Consider the following 23,535-nt stretch of genomic DNA (forward strand, 5'->3'; position numbering starts at 1 on the left):
CTTGAAATACTTCAAAAGGGAAAGGTCTCCTCTGAAAAATTAATTATCCACTGTTGATTAAACTCTGCAGACCACAGCAAGGATGACTCCTTCACAATTAATCCAGTGTGAACAGAAACATGCCATATTGTTTTCACATCACTTATGCTGAAGTGCAAATCCTCAGTTCCAGTTTCACTCCTGGTGACTCTGACAAGGATAGGGTGAAACTTTTGCTCCTATAGCTTCTTTTCAATATAAATGTTTTGCTATCTGGTACTAGATTACAGATGGTAGCAGCAACATGATAAATCAGAGGCACTTGGCCTCTGCCTAGTTCCTAACTGGAGGCACTCTGCTGCCACCTGAAGCCACTCAGAACTATGAAGGCACAAAAATGCATAAAACCCAGATTCTGGCACTGGACTCTGCATTTTGCAGGTCAGAGCCCAAAATCCCAGCTTTTTGTTTAGGTCAGTGGAAGACTGGAAATACAGTAGCACTTAAACTGCAGTGCAACGCAGAATTCCTTAAACTAGCTTTAAATGAAAACAGCTACTGGAAGTAGTCTCATAGTTACTCTGCTGCTTAGCCAGGTCAAGGAGCCCACAAGGAGTGAGTTCTGCACTGCTGCAGCTGCATTAGTCCATGTAGGCTCAGCTGCTTACATCCACTTACCATCATATGTTACATAAGGAACTTGGAATCCTTTGGCACTGTTCCCTTCATTTGACTTGAACTGGATCCACAACTTCTTAGACCTGGAAGTGAAAGCTATAGGGCGCTCGTAGGTTTGGCAGGTTTCGTATGTCGTCACTGAGTTGGAAGAAGCTTTCAAAGAAAACACACAATAAGCAGTTATCTGACAATGCTTCATACTAATGAACAATAATAAAATAGGTTACAGGACCATGACAAGAAATGTCTGCTAGTGTTAAGAAAACTCCTCAAAATGTGGCAGGCCATCAGTGGATGGTAGGCCATCGAGTGACTTCTTGGTCAACTAATATTTTCCCTTTTCCTAAAAAACAGTGTACTGTTTGAAGGACATGCCTATATTAGAAACTGAAGCTGTTCAATCACACATCAGGCACCTGTAGGGACCAGCAAGCATCTCCTCTTTCCTAACCAAGGCTAGAATTGCTTAGCATAATTCATGACTAGTTAGCTTGAACCATCTACTCCTTCTTAGCAGAATTTCTGTCAGAGTTCACTGACACATAGCCTTGCACCCTTGCTTCACCTGAAACTACTGAGCAGCATTACCAAATAGGATTTCTCAATTTGTTACTTAAGGAGATTTCTACTCTTAAGCAGAGGCCAGTCAGGCTACATTTAGTTTATGTAAACAGCAACGTATGCAAGAAATCTGTGTTGCACACTGAGATAGATACCATATGCCTCAGCAGATACTTCAGACTTACAGCTTTTTCGCATCACTAGGTAGTCTCCACATTCATCTTCTATTGGTAGAAATATTTCTGGAACCACAATCAGAATACGGCGTTTTGGCGGTGGGTTAATATTCCAAATGCACTCAGTGTTTGCAGGATAGTCCCCAGGATAGTTTGGTGATTCAATATACCCAGTGTAATCTCCCAGTTCACCTCCACACTGCCTATCTGAAAAAGTAATACAGGATGTAAGACCAGGCAAAGTGAAGTCATACTATCGCTCTCTAAAGTCACTATTAGAAACAGTACATGGGTGACAGACACACAAACTTCTGTTTGCATCTGCTGCAGGAAGAGTTCTCTGTCAGCTTCACTTCACACTGCTGCCTGAAACATGCAGTTCCCAGAAACGTATTTCCATGTATGTATGTGTATATATGACTGTGTGCATATAACTGTCTCCAGAGGTTCTTCTGAGGAGCCACCTCTCTGCCCTCTATTTTCCCTCTTTAATTCACCCTCAGCTTCCCAAGCTATAGCTACCGTAATCTAAAGCAGTGGCTCTCTTTGTAATTGCCTCTTTCAAAGGTTGTTATTAAGAAGAAATGGTCACTAGAGCTATTAAGTTTTGTGAGCCAACTTCCATCCCTTTTAATAGAAGGAAAACAAATCAGAATGCTCAGAAAAGTGAATACAGCTCTAAGCAATGTGATCTAGTTGAAGATGTCCCTGCTTCTTGCAGGGGCGTTGAACTAGATGACCTTTAAAGGTCCCTTCCAACCCTAACTATTATACGATTCTGTGATTCTGTGAATATAAACTCTGTCTTCTATATCACGGGATAAAAAATTTAATAGCAAGACCCAGCATGATCCAGCACCAATTGACAAGACATAATCATAACTTACCTTAAGAAGAATGATGGAACCAGTCTACAGAAGTGGTCTCTTGTGGACCTCAGTATGTCATGTGGCATAAGATGCAGACAGGCAGCAAAGAGGAGCAACAGCACTGCCTTCTCGCCAAGCTCCCTGGAGCAAAGCTAAATTTTGCCTTTAAGGCCACTCTAAATATTAATGATCCTGTCTTTTTATTTGTAAATCTTGCTATACTTACTTTTGCACTGTGTTATATTTGTTGACCCATCAAAATCAGTAGTAGTGTTTCCAGGGCATGAAATGCAGTAATTTTGTCCAAACTCAGGCTGGTATGTCCCAACTGTGCAGCGAACACAACGATGAATTGTGGTATTATAAAAATGGCCAGATGAACACTGAACTGGAGAGTAATTAAATATGCAGCATGTTTTAAAAAGTGGCAGTAGCACATCAGAATATGATTTTATGCATTTTTATAGAGCCTAGTATAGTTTCAATAACTGAAATGCCATATTCATAAACTATGAGAGGAATAAAGTAGAGGTAATTGAACATATTTTAATTTATCAAGTCACTTTATGCAAGTTCAAAAGTCCCAAAGGCAACACACTATAGAGCAGTTCAGTGTAGAAGCAATAATAAAAGATATGGAGGAGTGAGTATAACCACCATGATTTTGTAAGCAGGACACCAGGTAGAACAGTGTGTTACCAAATGGTCTAGCTGCTGACCTTTGACTTGGAAGATGAACTGTATGTGGAAACAGTAACTAAATCTTTCTTTCTTGTCAGCTTATGCCAAGCAGCATATGCACTGCTGCTGCATCCAATATACCCCTATGATCAGCTCACCCCAAGCAGATGTGAAAGACTTTGGCTCTCTACAAGTGGCACATTGTATCAATATTAGTAACTAAACTGGTATATTGCCTTCTCTCATGATCACACACTGTCATCTTGCAACAACAGGCCATGACTGGGGTATAGCGACCTCCACTAGATCTGCTGCTACTTTGTTTCATCATGTCATGCAAATCATCATATTAGCTAGAAACATAAACTACAGCCCTCAGTGCTTGCTGAGACTACCTCCTGCATCACCAAAGCGAGACCTCATTCTTACATATCAACTCTTTTATAAACATAACAGATTTCATGGAAGTTCTAGACATGAGATAGAAAGACATAGGAGAAAAATATTTTCTAGCAGACTTGCAACTTTTTTCTAGTTTCCTGCATGCGGATGGGAAGATTTTCCTCTCTCATTGCTATCTGAGAATACAGGACCCCAAACACCTTTGCTTACATCTCTAGTATACTACTTTTCATTTGATTTTGCTTAGCTATTCTGCATCTATATCCATCATCATCTGTACTGAAACCTGACAGAAAGTAGTTAAGAGTATCAGCCATATATTATCTTTGCTCTTAACTCCATCACCATGTTGCTTCTTTTTCCTTGCCCTTTTTCTTTGTAGGACTAAAAAAAAACATAAAATAATATCCTTTCCTATTCCTTTTACCTCATTTGGCAAGTTTACCTCTCAGCTCAACATCAAAATAATTTAGTACCTTGCCTTTCAACTGTAGTTTTCTGTGCTGCACAGTTCCTTTTCTTCTATTCCTTTTAAGCTCTGCTTACTCCAAAATAACTCTAGTTTTGTTGAGCTTTGTAAGCTAGCTCAACCTGGAGTCCTTCCCTACACGCTCCACTCCCCAGTCCAAATCCAGATACAAGTTCCAAATCGTTCTTGCATCTGTGATTCCATGTCTCATGTGGCCTTTTCCACACACAAATCCCTGAGCTTTTCATTCCAGTTAATACAAAAAACTCCTTTAATCTTCACTCTAATTTGAAAACCGAACCTTACTTACAGACCTGTTTTTGTTTATGTTAAATAAAACTGAAATCAGTTACTTTTATCTTGATCCAAGGTTTTTAACGTGTTTTTTTTTTAGTGCTTTAACTTTGCAAAATGAAGTATGAAACAACGGTATTTGTGGATTCAGTGATTCTTCACTGAAGAAATCTATTAGCTATCACATTATCACCAGTAATATTATTTTTTCAGCCATACTGCAAAATTCATCTATTATGTTGCTGTTCTGGTTTTATTTAGTGAGGGGGGGCTACAGTGGTAGCTTCTGTAGGAAACTGCTAGAAGTTTTTTCCCCTTTGTTCAGTGGACTCAGCCGGGCCTAGGGTGGACCCGCTGCTGGCCAGGGCTGAGCTAATTGGTAGCAGAATGTTCCCTGATAACATCTCTGTGATAATGTGTTTAAGAAGGGCAAAAACAGAAAAAAAAAAAAATAAGAGGAGATGTGAAGACACTGAGCAGGGGCAGAGAGGGGGAGGCACGAGCCTTGTGGGCCTTGCAGGCCTCACCCTCTGGCTTCCCGCCGGGCGGCCGTCTGGGCCTGACTTGGCCCAGCCCGGCTGCAGAGAGCTGAGAGGAGATGAGATGTGAAGAGAACCTGAGAGGCGTCTGCCTCTCTTTTGTGAAGAATTTCTTGAAGGGTTGCAGACGTCAAGGTCAGAGAAGAAGGAGGGGGAGGAGTAATGCAGCTCCTGGCCAGAATTCCCCTGCAGCCTGTGGTGATGACCATGGTGAAGCAGGTTGTCTCCCTGCAGCCCATGGAGGTCCACGGAGGAGCAGAGATTCACCTGCAGCCCAAGGAGGACCCCACAATGGGGCAGGCGGATGCCTGAAGGAGGCCCGTGGAGGGCCCACTGGGGCAGCCGTTCCGGAGGGACTGCACCTCGTGGAAGAGATGACCCACGCCGGAGCAGTTTCACGAAGGACTGTGGCCCGTGGGTGGGACACCACGATGGAGCAGGGGAGGAATGTGAGGAGCTCTTCCCCCGACCATGAAGCAGCAGCGTAAAATGACCTGTGATGAACTGACCGTAACCTCAATTCCCTCTTCCCCGCTGTGCTGCTCGGGGAAGAGGGAGGGGTGGGGGAAGGTTATCTTGTTCTCTGTCTCATTATCCTGCTTGGTTTTTTTAGAAATAAATGAATAGCTTTCCCCAAGTGGAGTCTGTTTTGCCGGCAACAGTAACTTTAAGGATTTCTCCCTGTCCTTATCTCAAACCTCAACCCTTTTTTCTTATATTATCTCTCCCTATTCTCTTGGAGGGTGGGAAGAGTGAGAGAGAGACTGCGTAGTCTGGTCCCAGTCGGGGCTGAACTATGACAGTTGCAATTCTCAACAGTAAACATACCTTAACTGACACCAGAGATCTCCCTTAATCTAAACCACTACCAACTGTTTGCATCAGGACCTTATTTCTATCCCTTATTTCTATTCTACAACAGTAGATTTTCTGTTAACACATTTCACTTTTTCTTCAGGTGATTCTGATATAAATAATGTTCTTCTATATTATGATAAGACATTGACCAAGCCATTACACTGATTAGCATTTCATCTCTCTCTATGGACACATACTTTTGTCAGGATTTTCAAAGACAACTTCGTAGCTGTCTTTCAGCTTTTTGTATTTTAAATAACTAAGATGCTGACAAAATTTCTTCATTTTTAAAGATACGATCCCCACCTGATTTTCACTCCTGTGAGAAAAACCTTGGGAGCTGATTGCATGTCAGCTACACTGTGATCAAATTTAGAGGACTGCCTGAGGTACTGCAGGGTTAAGCTGAATGCTAGCTTTTTAGGTATATCACAAGCCATTAAAGCCAGTTTCTCATTATGAAATTAAGAAACTATTTTCTTACTTATGCTCCAGGACTGCAATGCTCTCCTTCATGTTTTCATGTTGCTATTGTGCTCAACCGCAAAGCATCAATAAGGCATACTGGTCTTGATCTTTTTTCTAGAGACATTTTTCCTCCCTGCTGTTCCTTTATATGACTCTTCACAGATCAGCTTCACTGAGCAACTTCCATTATCTCCTAACCTCTCTCAAGTCTTGTATAAAAATCAGTTACAAAAAAATTTGAGACTTTATTAAGTTTCCTTGCAGCCACGCCAGGCCAGCCAACTACGAAACCCCTGAAAGAAGAGATCCTTGAATGACCCTTCTTTGCACACCCCACTTGTAGCAGCAGCAGTTACTTTTGCCTCAGAGCAACGCAATTCATCAAAATAAATCTTGACCTTACCTTTGGTCTCACAGTCCTGAAACGAGGATGCACTGCTATGTCTTGTTGTTAGACCTCCTCTGCAGGGAAAGCAAAATACTCTCCCAGATTCAGGCTGGTATGTTCCGAGGGGACATGGGAGACAGGGTTTGAAGCCGTCAGGAGAATATTCACCTGGTGAGCACTGATCTAGAAGAGGAAAAACACAGCTGCTTCAAGCTGAACATTGTAGGTGAATGTATGTTAATGACCTGAAACCCCATGGTGAAACTGCTGTCCTCTTTACTTGGGAAGTGGGAGCCTGGATTTCAGAACTGAATGTTAACAACAAATAGAACTTCACACATGCAACGTACCCTGTAAAACTGAAGCAGACACCGATTATCTCTGGTGCTGGTGAGCTCTTTTGTGAACTAGAATGGATTTCACACTTTGTTGCAAGGCTACACTGGACAGTTCAGTACTCTCTGTTAATCTGTACAGTACAATTATGTAGTGATTATCTACGCTTTCTAGCTAAAGAACTCTTGGACTCCTCTCAAATGAAATAATTTAGTACTGAACCTAAGATGCCAAAAATATGCTTCCAGATTTCTAGAAGTATTTTAATCTTAATATTATTGAATATTCATACTTCATAACTGTGTTACTGAACTGTGTGAAAACCACAAGCGCATAACTACATAACTTCAGTTTTACTGAACTGTGTGAAAACCACAAGCGCAACAAGCAATTGTGCAAATTCACTAAACTAAACATTATGCGTGCCTCAGACTTTCAAAGTAGAAATATTCTTGCCATTTCTCTGATACTGGATCTTGGATAATTATTATTTGTGCACCAGATTGCTGTATTCTGTATGGTGCAGAGATAGCACTAACTCAATCCGACTGATTTTACTTAAACACACAGCTCAATATTCTCTAACAAGCACAGCAATATTTATGGATATCTTTGAAAAATTCTGGTTTTCAAACTTTTTCACAGAAGAACTGGTTTCAGTGCCAGTATTTAATAATTACCCTGCTCTGGAAATGCACAAAACACTGCTGCAGTTGTTCAGCTGTGCTGAAAAATTATGTCCTTTTAAAGACCTGTTACAATAATAAACTGTTAGCTTTAGTTTATAGCTCAAATAAATCACTCAGTGAATAGCTGTTTTGTTAGGAAGTTAAATTGGCCTTGGCTTAATTTCAGGATATATGACTAGCAACAAGTAAGGCATTAACTATCCGTCATGATCAATGATTAAGAGTTTTGTTTATGGCTGATACACTGAGTGGAATAGCGAGTGTTCCTTCTTAGCTTAAAAAGAAAATACAGTAGGTTAAGCAATGCTCTGTAGCTTATCAAGGAAAGCCATTGAGGAAGTCTTATCTCTTGGTTCTAACTTTTTCCATCACACATCACTTTTGCTCTCATAAGGACACACATTCATTTGCTTCCACACTTTCCAAACCTTTTTTTCATTTTATAAACACTTCTACAGAACACTAACCTCTGTACTTTTTGTGCAACTCAACAAACATGAATGAAGGCTTTCATTGCAGCACTCCTAATAAGGTAAGGAAAGAGCACTACTTACCATTCTGTGACAAGGAAAGACAATCAAGGTTAGTAAAGGTGATTTTGAAAAGTGGCTAGTGACTTCAGAAACCCAGAAGCAATGGCAAGACTGCTGCAAATCTCCTTCCCTCAAAAAACTCTATGGTTCTATGAGAAATCAATCTCTGAGCTGCCTCACTAGAGACTACCTGCTCTCTCCCCTTAACCTGTCTTTTTTCCCTTCATTTTAATCACATGTCAAGTTTGGGGTGATTTGGTTTTTTTTGCACTGGGGGGGGGTGAGGTGTCTTTGTTTTGTTTTTGTGCTACTTTACATTGACACATGTAAAACCATACAAATTCAACTTTAAAACTGTACTTCAGGTTTCCTGAACTTGCTCAGAGTCCACCATAACAGTAGGTCAGTTAACATAGCTCAAAGGAAACCTGTCCCAAGCAGGAATCAAACCCATCAGTTATGTGGAAATGGTACATTTGAGAACTTATCCCATTGGATCTCTCTTGACAACTTTATCATCTGCACCTTACTTGCGTTGAAATCATATGTTGTAAAACTGTACAGCTCCCTGTGCAATAAAACTGAGTTAATCCTGTGGAATAAAACTGAGTTAATTTAAATCTTCCAAGAATATTTAGCAAAGTCCTTAAGTTTTAAAAATTTTTATTGAGGAAGTAAACTTTAAAAGATCTCCTCAGACATCACTGAGATTCTCAACATGGGGGTTCTTAGATGCATTGCACAACTGAATTCTGAGACCAAGAGAAAGATGGGGCAGACGCATCAAATGGTCTGTTTCTGTGCCTTACCCTCACATTGAGACACACTGTGAGCTCTAGCTAATTTTTGGTTTCCAGGATTCTGAGGACTGGGCGAAGAGTCACAAGTTATTAGTCCTCCCTCATCCTGTTAAGTTTTATTAGGGCATAAAACATTACTTCCTCACTCCCCATGATAGTACATTCCCACACTTCAGCTAGCTAGCAACAAGAAAAAAATACCAGGACACTAACATTTTCTGTCTGTGGGTTCAAAGCCAAATCAGGTGGTCAGCAGCTGAACTACAAGGTGAAGTACAAGGTGATACAAAGACTACATTTACACAAGTATTAGAGTTAATCAACTGTCAGGACTCGTGCGATTTGTCAGTTTCAGCATACTGAAAGACAGCTGACATTTTGTTTCAACTTCGCTCAGTGTTAATTTGAGGTCCACTAAGCTGCACTGGAGCTACACTACAACTGCTTCAGGCCCTGTTTCCCTCCTGTCTTCCACTTGCCCTGGCTGCCCCAGGGATGCATTGCAGCAGGTCAGCAGGATTGCTAGGCTATGCCTGTGACAGCGCTGAAGGAAGAAACACAGGGCTGTGACAGTGAAAGGCAGGAACTCTGTAAAATCAACCAGGAACTGAGCTTAAAAAAAAAAAAAATTCCATTTGATCTGAGTGAATCTGTTCAAGTATTTCATTTTGATGTTCCTAAAAGGTGGCAACAACAGGAAAAAACCTAAAAAAAAAAAAAAGTCCAATTACCTATCACCACTGCAACAGACTGCGCCTGAAAAAAAGCTGTGTACAGTGTGGTGGTTACAGTTGTGAACTAGCTTGCAGAGAGAAAAGGATCAAGTGGGAGGACAGAGGACAGGCTGACCCAACAAGGAGAGAAAGCCATGTAATGACTACCTAACTCTTTCAGTACAAACTAGTGCTTAAAAATAAGAATATCTGTTTGGGCAACAGCATCTTGCTGGAGACAAACCAGACTGACAGAGGAGTCCATCTGGACAAGCAATGTGCTTGTTCTGTGTGTCCACGGGGTTAGGTTTCACAGGACACCACCACCCTCGCTGGCCACTCTCTGCTCAGAAATCACTTCACATCATTATCAGTGCCCCAGCATGTGGGCTGGCCTTCCAAGACAGAGCGGGCAAGGGGAAGACTAGTTGCTTTTACAATGAAGGGCACTGGTTTATGAAGCAGCACACGTGGTATGCCTCCTAGAACAGGAGAAATTAGGCCTAGATGGATAGGCCTATGAGGGTACTCCACATATATTCATATCTGATGTTACTACACACAATAATGAACCTTATTCTCAAGGGTGTTGGGCATCCATGCTCAATTTGAAATCAATGAGACTTGAAAAAAGCAGGTAACTCTGGATTAAGTTTATATAGTATGTCAAACATGAAGACTAGGAAAATTAAGTTCTAAATACTGCACTATCTAGAAAAATGCATAACCCTGTATTTTCCCCACTATGACTTCTGAGATGCACCAGACACTTCAAGACTTAATAGATCTTATGTGCACATGAGACAAAAGGTTAATACATCCACATACAGATTTGGCTATTTACAGTCTAACGAATACTCATTATTCAATGCAAGTATTAAAAGAACTTCAAGTAATGCCCAAGCTTTAATGCCTCAAGCTTCTACATATATCTGTTTCTTCACATGACTACGCCAAACCAAGCTTTTCAAAGCAGTACAAGCGTTCAGATAATCCACAAACACATTCCCTGCAAACTGCTCCCAGTTCCTCCCCATCTTCCACCTACAAATGTTCCAAACACAGGCTACTTATCTAACTCTACTGGAGCACAGAGCAGGGCTAATGAGGAAAGCCTGTTTAGAAGCTCAGAGCACTCACCAGGGCCCAATTTAGCATAACAAACAGACTTGGTGTTAGGTTCAATTATAGTAACATTATGTCAGCACAGAAATCATCCCATGGAAATCCATACAACTGTGTATGAAATTAGGATAACACAAATGAGTACCCTTTAAAAAAACTCCACCTAAACCAACTAAAAATAACGACAATAAAACAAAAAAAAAACCAAGAAACACCTCTAAGAGTTCAAACTTTTCCTGTCATTTGTTTAAATTAAACCAAAAAAGTTCATGCGCTTCATTTCACAAAACTAGAAACTGCATGGTCCCACCTGACACATGGGAAATACCCAGTCGAAACAACAGCTGAAGATTTGCAAATAATGACATTAAACCAGAATTCTACTGGCTGGCTTTGCTCTTTTTACAAAATTCCTGATTGTTTTTCTCCAAATGAACAAAAGAACCAATTGCCTTTAGTAAACTTCATTTCTGCAGCCACTGCCTTTGTTTGTCTTCAATACCCATTAAAAACTCAGTCTTGAGACTCATGCAGCTGTTTAAAGAAAAAAATAAAGTGAAAGCTTTTTTGATGCAAAAACAAGATAAGACGGCTGGGGGTGGTGACGGTGGATGGTGGAAGGGGAAGAGAAAGGCCCACAGGGAACCAGGATTAACAGTTACAAAGACATTTAAAGGCTCTTCACCTCTTTCAATGCATTAGCCTTTGAGCACTGGCTCTTCTAGAAAAATGCTATAGTATCTCAGTGGCTGAGAAGGAGGTCATAAAGGAGGTCATGATCCACCCATTCACCATTTTCTTAAGAACGATGCCTTGACTTTATAAGGAAAATCACTAACAACTGATGCAAATTGATTCTGAAGCAGCATCCCTTAAGTTATTGTGTTTTAGCTGTTCACAAATTTAGGTCACACGAGATGGTTACACATCTTAAGGATTTATGTCTTAAATCTATGACTGTCAGAGCAACTAGGCTAGCAGAAAAATAGCAACCTTTCTCCTATTTGATAATTCATTTCTTCTTGTCAGATTTTTATAAAATTGTAAAAAAAAAAACAAAACAAACAACATACAGTTCTCTGTTACGTGACACAACTATTAATTTTAACAAAGGCAAAGGCAGGCAGCACTTTGCTTTTCTCTTTAAATATCTCTCTCATACTTTTATGATGCCAGTATCATACCACATCTAAACTTTGATAGGTTGTTCATCATTTTGTACAAAATGTTAATATTTTATTTGCATCCTCTAAACTAAAGGAACAAAATTGCTGTATGCCGAGCAATGAAATGCATCAATACCTCCCACACAAGATAAAGTTGTGCAGGATTTACATCAGAGCAGTGCCTATACCAGTGCTGCTCATGCTGCTTGTTCTCTGAAGTGACAGCTCTTTGGATGAATCCACTTGCGACTACCATGCAGCAACGGCACGCTCACATGTCCTTTTACGCAGCAATTTCAGGGAATGGTACTTTTCATTGCCTCCTTCTATCTCTTAAAGAATTCATGTATCCAACACAAAAATTACCAAATGGAACAGGCAAGGTGTACTTTCAACTCCATGAGATGTGATCAAGGTATGATAAGCGTTTTAAGCAATTGAAAAGCAGCTTTGGCTGTTAAATTTGTCTAAAGTCTAGCTCATATTGGAGAATGAATACTTGTAGCCAGGTTAGTGAATGAAACTGCATTCTCCTCAAGACATATCTCCTCTCGAACAAGCATGTAGCATATCCAGGATTCTCTAATGGTTCATCCAGTCTTGAAGCACTGTCATTCAAATATGCATGGTTTTTTACCATAAGATTTACTTCAGTATGTAAAGATCACACTCCTGCTATGAGAATCCAGTTCTCTGGGAAGGTTGATGAAGGCTCCATTTTGTTGTATGCATTTCGTATTATATACATTAGTACAGAACTACTGCTCATTGCTCCTTGGAAGCCATTCACAGTTCCATGAAGGAATTAATCAACACGAGCCAATGCCAAATATCCTTACTCATTGATACAGAGCTCACACATAACAAGGCAGACAAATGCAACACTTGAACCTCTAAAGTATCAAAAAATCCCAAACAGAACAGTATCTTAAACAGCAAACTTGAAATAAAATGCACTACACATCAGAATCAGCAGTGAATTCCCTCAACAGCTGTTCGCAGAACAGCAGACAAACACATGTAACCATTCAGCATATTAAGAATGGTGAAATAGCTTGGAAATCACATCTAATCTGTTCCTGATGCATTTCTGGAGCTTCTATTCCGTTCTGTGCCCCACTGCGGAAAGCAGGAGTTAAGAGAGGAAAATCAGCAAAGGTACTACCTCACCCAAAATGTGAAACCAAATGAAGTTTGGCTTACTGATGGAACTGCAGGTCAGTTACCCAAGACAAAAGCTGTCAGAGCAGGAGCTGGACTTTCCCTCTAAGGCTGTTCAGATACAACACACAGTGCTGTGCCAGGAGAAGTTTACCACACGAAGAGGATCAGTACAAGACTGAATCAAGAAAACTGTACCTAACCTAACAATACTGCAAGTATTTTGTTTTTAAAAAATGTATTTGAAAACAATGAACTGAAACCTGCACTTCACTTACTATCTGCATCACAGAAGGCCTGTAAGTCCCTAGACTTTGTTCCCTCACTGCTTCCTGTTTTTTCTGGTCAGACTGAGCAAAATCCCTTTGCCCAAGTTTTCTGCCAGTCCAGAGACCCCATCCACCACCTGCAGTGAATCCATCTGCTGACCTGCTATCTCTTTCTTTGGAGTCACTTTCTCCCCAGAATCATTAGCATGTCTAGATAAGCAGGGCCCCAATCCTGTCCAGAAGTTCCGAACAGCTCTGTAAAACAATCGGATCAAAACAAAATACCCTGACTTTCCCATACACATCCCTGAGCTAGCACACTGTTCCCACTCCATTCTCTTCTCCCTTGTCTATTTCTTAGCTTCTTCTGATTGGCAGTCAAAGCAGCAACCACCACCCAGTACTGCCTTTACCATATACACTGGGACAACCAGCTTTTTCTAAGGAAATGAGGAGAAAGTAACAACACTGCCTCTGCTGTATATTTTTATGTCTCCTCAGCAACTAGTGAACTTTCTGTCCAACTTCCAGCAATTTGACAGACGATGCAGAGATGTTTCAAAAATACTAAGTTTCTGTATGTCTACTGTAAATGAGTGGGGAACATGCAAGTGGAGGATGCCTTCTTGGTATCCTTGCAAGTAAAAGACTGTGATATAAGTTCCATCTCCTGTTTGATCAGAGCAAACCTACACAAGGATATGATCTGAACACTTCAGCTGAAGAAAGGCAGACTCATTTAGTGATTGCAGCTTTTTAGGTACGAGCAAACTGAATAATAAGGCATGAGACTCACAGGAAATAATATCCTACTAGTTCCACTGCTCACAGCAGTACTTGTTAAGATATCCAGAGCAAACTGTGGCAGCAATTCAGCGAGCATTTTAAAGGCTTACTGATTCACAAAACCACTGTCCTGGTTTCAGCAGGGATGGAGTTAATTTTCTTCTCAGTAGCCGGTGTGTTTTGGATTTTGTGTGTAAAGAATGTTGATAAAAACATTCTGATGATACGAGTTGTTGTTAATGAGACCAAGGACACTGTCTGGCTTTCCAAGTCTCGTTAACGTGCAGATGCGGGAAGCTGGGCAAAAGACAGACAGAATAATTGATCCAAACTGGCCAAAGAGAGTATTCCATGCCATAAACGTCATGCTCAGTATATAAGTGGGGGTTGCCCATGGGAGGGGGCATCATTTTCAGTTATTCCTTTTCTTGTCGGGTATCCGTTTGGGCACCCTTGGCATCCTTTCTTCTCTCTTGCTTGCTGGCATCGTTCCCTCTACCTTGCTAGCTTGCTCTCCCCCTTTGCTTGCTGCTCGGTGTTGTTCCTGTGATCGCTGCTCAGGACGGGCTGCGTCGGTCATTCGGACATCGGGTGGTGAGAAATTGTACATTGTTCATTTTGTATATTTTGTATATATTAATATCCTTATATCCTGTTAGCTTTGTAGTTTTTAGTATTTTCAGTAAACTGTTTTTATCTCAACCCACGAGTTTTCCTTTCTTCCCAATTTCTCTCCCCTGTCCCACTAGGTAGGGGCAGGGTGAATAAGAAACTGTGTGGTGATCCGGGCTAAACCACCACAGTCTTTTTGGCGCCCAACGTGGGGCTCGAAGGGGCCTCACTAGATCAGTCGTGAGATCATCGGACCTTAGTCTGAGGATCCAAGGTTCAAGCCCCGGTCAGTCCCGAAGGGTTGAGATAAGGACAGGTTTGAACACAGTGTGTTGAAAACAGATTTGTTACAAGTGTTCGTTAAGCCGGTTTGGTCATCGCTGGGCACAATGTTATTTTATTTGTTCTCGCAGTTGTTTTTAGAGCTGTACTGGATAGCACCCTACTTGCCGTATTTTCTGTTTGTCGGTGTTTGTACACGCTTTATCAATGATGTGTGTTGGATCAAAGGTATCGTTCTGCTGTGCTATGCGGCACTGATTTGTTTAGTGAGATTGCTGGTAACGGGACCATTTTCATATTTGTACTCAATGGCGGCGGGCAGTGTGCAGAGCGAGGAGGCAGAGGCAGCTCCACCCGGGTATTTCGGGAGCCATCTTGTGGGTGTTGTTTGGAACTATACCTGTTGTTTTGTTCCGGGAAGCCAGGCCGCGGGGGGAACATCTGTTTACAGCTTTCCCCACCTCACCAAGCTAATTTCAACAGTTTTTGAGAATTTTGAATACCCTTTTTATACCCCTACCACCATGTTCATGGTGACAAGTCTCTTGCAGCTATCTCAGATCTTGATATTGATGAAGTTTAAACAGTTTTTTAAAAGTATTATGGCTCCTCCAATCCCTGCAACAGACACTGTGGCTACTCAAACTGCTGCTACAAATACTGCAGCTACGGCCGCTACGGCAGGTGCTGCAGCTACCCCAGCCCCTGCTACGGGCACTGCGATTGCTTCAGCCCCCACGCCAGACACTGTGGCTACTCAAACCTCGGCAAGCAGTACCAAAGAGAAACCGAAAAACCAATCATCCACACCAGTATCAGTTGCCCCTGTACATAAGAAATACACCAAAAAATCAGTTCGCATAGTGAAAGATGATGATGAACCAGGCCCATCACATGATCAGGGAGACACAGAAGGGGAGGTAGTCACCCGATCCCTATCCCTGAGTGAGCTGCGAGATATGCGAAAAGATTTCAGCCGTAATCAAGGTGAGCAACTTGTCACCTGGTTGCTCCGATGCTGGGACAGAGGGGCCAGTAGCCTGGAATTAGAAGGCAGGGAAGCCAGGCAGCTGGGATCTCTGTCTAGGGAAGCAGCCATTGACAGGGCGATTGGAAGAGAGTCAGCAGCCTGCAGCCTCTGGAGGCGACTCCTGTCAGGTGTGAGGGATAGGTATTTCTTTAAGGAAGATATTGTATGCCACCCAAGCAAGTGGACCACCATGGAGAGAGGTATCCAGTTTCTGAGGGAATTAGCTGTTCGGGAGCTGATTTATCATAACCTGGATGACCCACGGACATCCGTAGATCCAGATGAAATTGAATGTACCCGACCCATGTGGCGGAAATTTGTACAGAGTGCACCATCATCGTATGCCAACTCATTGGCAGCAATGAGTTGGAAAGATGATGAGATGCCACCAGTACGTGCAGTGGCTAACCAGCTCCGACAATATGAAGACAATCTCTCTTCCCCGATGCGGGCCTGTGTCTCAGCTATAGAAAGACTGACTGAGAAATCTGAAAGCCAGTTTGAAAAACTGTTAGAAAAACTATCTGAGGTGTGTGAGAAACTCGAAGATTCTTGCTCCCCACCTGCACGGACTAATATCTCAGCTATTAGAAGAAGACCTCATCCTCCTCCTGCTCAAGGGAGACGGTACACCCGACGAGATGACCTATGGTTTACCTTGCGTGACCAAGGAGAGGATATGAGGAAGTGGGATGGAAAGCCTACCTCGGCCCTAGAGGCACGTGTACGTGAGTTGCGAGGTAAAACAATCACAAAGGGAGGTTCTTCCAGGCAATTTGCTGCTCCAGTCTCCAGTGGGCAGTTCCCCAGACAGCGTAGAAGGGCTGATCTCACCTCTGATCCTATGGAAGGAACTTCTGATTCATATTCACAGAAAGTGAATAGAAAATATTATAAACAGGACTAGAGGGGCCCTGCCTCCAGCCAGGCAGAGGAGAGGGACAACAGAGTTTATTGGACTGTATGGATTAAATGGCCTGGCACATCAGACCCACAAAGGTATAAAGCTCTAGTAGACACTGGTGCACAGTGTACTCTAATACCATCAAGCTATAAAGGGGCACAACCCATTTGTATTTCTGGAGTGACAGGAGGATCCCAAGAGCTGACTGTATTGGAGGCTGAAGTAAGTTTGACTGGGAATGAGTGGCAAAAGCACCCCATAGTGACTGGCCCAGATGCTCCATGCATTCTTGGTATAGATTACCTCAGGAGTGGATATTTCAAAGACCCAAAAGGGCACCGGTGGGCTTTTGGTATAGCCACCGTGGAGACAGAGAAAAATAAACAGCTGTCCATCTTGCCCAGACTTTCAAAGGACCCTTCCGTTGTGGGAAAGCTGAAGGTTGAAGAACAAAAGGTACCAATTGCTACTACCACGGTGCACCGGCGGCAATATCGCACCAACCGAGACTCCATAATCCCCATCCTCAAGCTGATTCGTCGACTGGAGAGCCAGGGAGTGATCAGCAAGTCCCGCTCACCCTTTAACAGTCCCATATGGCCAGTGCGAAAATCTAATGGAGAATGGAGACTAACAATGGACTATCGTGGCCTAAATGAGGTTACACCACCAATGAGTGCTGCCGTGCCAGACATGCTAGAACTTCAGTATGAACTGGAGTCAAAAGCAGCCAAGTGGTATGCCACCATCGATATTGCCAATGCGTTCTTCTCCATTCCTCTGGCACCAGAATGCAGGCCACAGTTTGCTTTCACTTGGAGGGGTGTCCAGTATACCTGGAATCGACTGCCCCAGGGGTGGAAACACAGCCCCACCATTTGCCATGGACTGGTCCAGACTGTATTAGAAAAGGGTGGAGCTCCAGAACATCTGCAATACATTGATGACATCATCGTATGGTGCAACACAGCAGAAGAAGTTTTTGAGAAAGGGGAGAAAATAATCCAAATCCTTCTGAAAGCCGGTTTTGCAATAAAACAAAGCAAAGTCAAGGGGCCTGCACAAGAGATCCAGTTTTTAGGAGTAAAGTGGCAAGATGGACGTCGTCACATTCCAATGGATGTGGTCAACAAAATAACAGCTATGGCTCCACCAGCTAACAAAAAGGAAACACAAGCCTTTTTAGGTGTTGTGGGTTTCTGGAGAATGCATATTCCAAATTACAATATGATTGTAAGCCCTCTCTATGAAGTGACTCGAAAGAAGAATGATTTTAAATGGGGCCCTGAACAACGACAAGCCTTTGAACAAATTAAACAGGAGATTGTTCATGCAGTAGCCCTTGGGCCAGTCCGGACAGGACAAGATGTGAAAAACATCCTCTACACCGCAGCCGGGGAGAATGGCCCTACCTGGAGTCTTTGGCAGAGAACATCAGGAGAGACTCGAGGTCGACCCCTAGGCTTTTGGAGCCGGGGATATAGAGGATCTGAGGCTCGCTATACTCCAACTGAAAAAGAGATACTGGCAGCATACAAAGGAGTTCGAGCTGCTTCAGAAGTGATTGGTACTGAAGCACAGCTCCTCCTGGCACCCCGATTGCCAGTGTTGGGCTGGATGTTCAAAGGGAAGGTCCCCTCTACACATCATGCAACTGATGCCACGTGGAGTAAATGGGTTGCACTGATCACACAGCGAGCCCGAATAGGAAACCCCAATCGCCCAGGAATCTTAGAAGTAATCACAGATTGGCCAGAAGGCAAAGATTTTGGAATGCCACCAGAGGAAGAGGTGACACGTGCTGAAGAAGCCCCACCATACAACAACCTTCCAGAAAATGAGAGGCGATATGCTTTGTTCACTGATGGATCCTGTCGTATTGTAGGAAAACATCGAAAGTGGAAAGCTGCTGTGTGGAGTCCTACACGACGAGTGGCAGAAGCCACTGAAGGCCAAGGTGAATCAAGTCAGTTTGCAGAGGTGAAAGCCATCCAGCTGGCTTTAGACATTGCTGAACGGGAAAAATGGCCAAAGCTCTATCTCTACACTGACTCATGGATGGTGGCAAATGCCCTGTGGGGGTGGTTAAAGCAATGGAAACAGAGCAACTGGCAGCGCAGAGGCAAACCCATCTGGGCTGCCGCACTGTGGCAAGATATTGCTGCCCGGTTAGAGAAGCTTGTTGTAAAAGTACGTCACGTAGATGCTCACATACCCAAGAGTCGAGCCACTGAAGAACATCAAAACAACCAGCAAGTGGATCAGGCTGCTAAGATTAAAGTTTCCCAAGTGGACTTAGACTGGCAACACAGAGGTGAACTATTTTTAGCTCGGTGGGCCCATGACACCTCAGGTCATCAAGGAAGAGACGCAACATACAAATGGGCTCGTGATCGAGGGGTGGATTTAACCATGGACACTATTGCACAGGTTATCCACGACTGTGAGACATGCGCTGCAATTAAGCAAGCCAAGCGGCTAAAGCCTCTTTGGTATGGAGGACGATGGCTGAAATACAAATATGGAGAGGCCTGGCAGATTGATTACATCACACTCCCACAAACTCGCCAAGGCAAGCGCTATGTGCTTACAATGGTAGAAGCAACCACTGGATGGCTAGAGACATATTCTGTACCCCATGCCACGGCCCGAAACACCATCTTGGGCCTTGAGAAGCAAGTTCTCTGGCGACATGGCACTCCAGACAGAATAGAGTCAGACAATGGGACTCATTTCCGAAACAACCTCATAGATACCTGGGCCAAAGAGCATGGCATTGAGTGGGTATATCACATCCCCTATCACGCACCAGCCTCTGGAAAGATTGAACGGTACAATGGACTGCTGAAAACTACACTGAAAGCAATGGGTGGTGGAACCTTCAAAAACTGGGACAAACATTTAGCAAAAGCCACTTGGTTAGTCAACACTCGGGGATCCATCAATCGAGCTGGCCCTGCCCAATCTGAACTTTTACATACTGTAGATGGTGATAAAGTTCCTGTGGTGCATGTAAGGAATATGTTGGGGAAAACAGTCTGGGTTATTCCTCCTCTGGGCAAAGGCAAACCCATTCGTGGGATTGCTTTCGCTCAAGGACCTGGATGTACTTGGTGGGTGATGCGGGAGGATGGGCAAGTCCGATGTGTACCTCAAGGAGATTTGATTCTAGGTGAAAATAGCCAATAATTTGAACTGTATATAATCATGTCTGTAGTTCTTTTATGTTCTATCAGAGGTAGTGCAGCAAGAATCACACTTAACAGTGAAGAACAAGCTTTGATGAAACCGAGTGATGTGCAGCAGTGATGGAGTCAGAACTGGTGACCAACAACTTCCTCGAGATCAACATCTTCAACTCGCAGACCATGGACGTGATACACCAGCCGCGCCAGAGGTACCAGCTACGAGTTCCAGATGCAGTATGTAACAACTTCACACTACATACCATCTCTCCTGCCCTGAGGGACTGCTATCACAGATGGGGCCCAAAGTCATGGACTAAATTAACTCAACAGACTTTGGAGGGATAGCTCATAGATTGAGATAGTGATATCTGTGTGTATATCTATAAGCATGACGTAAATGGTATGGAATAAGGGGTGGATACTGTCCTGGTTTCAGCAGGGATGGAGTTAATTTTCTTCTCAGTAGCCGGTGTGTTTTGGATTTTGTGTGTAAAGAATGTTGATAAAAACATTCTGATGATACTAGTTGTTGTTAATGAGACCAAGGACACTGTCTGGCTTTCCAAGTCTCGTTAACGTGCAGATGCGGGAAGCTGGGCAAAAGACAGACAGAATAATTGATCCAAACTGGCCAAAGAGAGTATTCCATGCCATAAACGTCATGCTCAGTATATAAGTGGGGGTTGCCCATGGGAGGGGGCATCATTTTCAGTTATTCCTTTTCTTGTCGGGTATCCGTTTGGGCACCCTTGGCATCCTTTCTTCTCTCTTGCTTGCTGGCATCGTTCCCTCTACCTTGCTAGCTTGCTCTCCCCCTTTGCTTGCTGCTCGGTGTTGTTCCTGTGATCGCTGCTCAGGACGGGCTGCGTCAGTCATTCGGACATCGGGTGGTGAGAAATTGTACATTGTTCATTTTGTATATTTTGTATATATTAATATCCTTATATCCTGTTAGCTTTGTAGTTTTTAGTATTTTTAGTAAACTGTTTTTATCTCAACCCACGAGTTTTCCTTTCTTCCCAATTTCTCTCCCCTGTCCCACTAGGTAGGGGCAGGGTGAATAAGAAACTGTGTGGTGATCCGGGCTAAACCACCACAACCACCTAAATGCTGCCTACCCTATGCAGCCTGAATTAACTGGAATGGTTGTTAGGCCCTGTTAAGATATCTGACCTCTGTTCTCCTTAACTGTTGTGCTTTGGACACATTTATTATGGGTTGTATTATGGTGGTGCCCTCCAGTCCCATGATAATTAAGATTTTTCTCAGTACTGGCCTATAAAATCCCTATTCTCCATGAATTTATAACTCTGTCATGAAGATTCTTTGGGACTCGGAGCTTAATCAGCAAAGATTCTGCTCAGCCTTTTCTTTGGAACAAGAGAGAGATGGAATGTTCTTAAGTTCAGAAACAGAGTGTTACACTGGCTATTAAACATAGTCTTAAAAATAACACTGGTGATGTCAAGCTCACTCTGTAGGCTGTGGATCAACTGTAACAAATGCAATGCACCGAGCCTTTATTCTACTCTGTAACATAGCAATTGCCAACAATAAATACAGAGAGAGGCACATCTCAGTAGCACAAACAGCAACACCTACTTCTTCACATACAGCCCTCCTCTTTCCTGGAAAAGCATCCCACAATCCCCACCAAGTAAAACAGTAAAACACACATGACGGTGTGTTCCTAATTTAAATTTACTTACCACATCTGTTACCCACATGCATCTGTCCTACACCACAAGACTGCTGCATCTCTGATAGCTTGAGAGGCTTTCTGGCCACTTCATGGTCCATGTCAGACACGCGAATGCGGAACTGGTCCCTGCTGACTGTCTTCCGTAAGGTTCGAATGGTTTTATGGAACCTTTTTTCAGTCTTTTTCCGAGCACAGCGCACATCACATGTGTCTGAAAAGCATCAAGGGGGAAAGCTGCTATAAGTGATCATGCACATAAGATCACCCAATTCAAAAGACCAATCAATGCAAATCACTGAGGAAGCAACTTCTGTGAACTAGTCTGAAATCCTTAAGGACAACACCACCAGGTTAGAATAAAATTAATCAGACCATAAGACTTTAATCCGTGGGCAGCTCTTTAATCTTTGAACCCCTGTTCCTCAGAAGCAGTAAAATTAATTTTCAAAACAGGAGATACTTTTTATTATCATTTTGCATACAGATAGAAGTGAAAAATTAAAAAAAAATTAAGGAGCAAATGGCAAGAAGTTTCAAACCGCACCTTTGATTATTTTCCAACCAACCTGTCACCTCCTTTCGGCTTGTTTCAAGCTCGAAGTCCGCAGTGATAAAAATTTCTCTAGTCGCTGGCAGTCTACTGAGGGCTCCATGAACTTTCTTGCCAGAGTTGCATGTTAGATTTACATAGTGGAAGCTCTCCATTACTGAATTATGTCTCTCTGTATGAACAAAATTAAAGGAAGCAAAAGCTTGGCCAGCTATGCTGTTGAACATTCACTTGTGCTCAGTGCATACGTTGTCATGCAGAGTTAAAGGGGAGCAAATTATTAACTCCACAACCCAGTAAACAAACAGTTTGGATAGTTTCTCACTGGTGCACCCTCACTTAAGTCATGATTCTAGTACCGCTACAGATTTACTGTTGGGCTGAGACTCTGGCACTACACTGGGTCTGAGGCATGATTCACTGCTAGGATGCAAGTTTGACTGTTGTGCTCAGCCCTCTTCCCCTGGGTTTTGCTAGCAGGTTCTAATGAATTGCTTTTGCACTATGCCAAACATCTTAAAACCATGGCACTGCCTGCACCAGGCAGGCTATTGGAGAAAAAACATTTTGCACTTATATGAAGCATGTGAAAAACATGTTAGCTTATAGTGCTCTTTAAGTAGTGGCTGCATACACAGGACATTAGGAGGCCGTTTTCAAGGTTTCAATGAGGTAGTAAGATCTAGTTAAAGGAAACACCGGAATAAGCTTTGGTTCTGGAGTATATAGGTTGTCACTGAGCATCTAGTGTAGTTTCTCGCTGTTACTCTTCCAAGGACAAACGACATGCTGATTCATCATATTGTTTAGTGACTTCTTCCCCAGCTCCTTTTTTTTTCTTTTAAATGTACTCCTCATTTTATGCTGATTTTGTAAATTCCCAGGCTATACTTTCTGCCTTGGAACAGATGGAAGAGCTGACCTCACTGTGTACACCTAGGGCTGCTGAAGCATAAAAGGAATACAAGAGAAAAGAGAAATAACCCTTTGGCAGTAGAGTCAGCATAAAAGGCCAGGAGGTCCTTCACTGAGGCATCAGACAGTAAGGAACAAGTGAAAAAAGAAAGAACATAAAGAAAGGATAGAGGAAAAGGAAGAAATCAAAAGAACAAAAAGTATGGTTGATTTTACTGAGAATTTATTGCTAGTGGAACAAACAAAAAAGGAGAAGTGCTTTCCTAGTAAGACTGTAAGATATTCACAGGGAAGTCCTGTGATCTAAAATAACTGTTGAAGAATCATAGATGGGAAGGAGTGTGATTCATGAGGTCAGTGAAGAGCAGCAAGTTTGCAGTTCTCTATCCTTTGCTTATGGTGTCCTTCATAT

At 42.7% G+C, this 23,535-nt stretch overlaps 1 protein-coding gene across 1 annotated transcript in view; it reads right to left on the reverse strand.

Moving 5' to 3' along the window:
• Window positions 1-23,535, reverse strand: part of LOC147600600 (signal peptide, CUB and EGF-like domain-containing protein 2) — a 57,922-nt gene that overhangs the window by 1,340 nt on the left and 33,047 nt on the right. Inside the window, 6 exon segments of the mRNA XM_086750211.1 lie at window positions 658-810; window positions 1,404-1,601; window positions 2,490-2,651; window positions 6,378-6,545; window positions 21,666-21,869; window positions 22,225-22,380. Coding sequence (XP_086606337.1) covers window positions 658-810; window positions 1,404-1,601; window positions 2,490-2,651; window positions 6,378-6,545; window positions 21,666-21,869; window positions 22,225-22,380 — 1,041 coding nt within the window.

The sequence above is a fragment of the Chlamydotis macqueenii genome, chromosome 5, assembly GCF_036417535.1.
Source record: "Chlamydotis macqueenii isolate bChlMac1 chromosome 5, bChlMac1.mat, whole genome shotgun sequence".
Lineage (NCBI taxonomy): Eukaryota > Metazoa > Chordata > Aves > Otidiformes > Otididae > Chlamydotis > Chlamydotis macqueenii.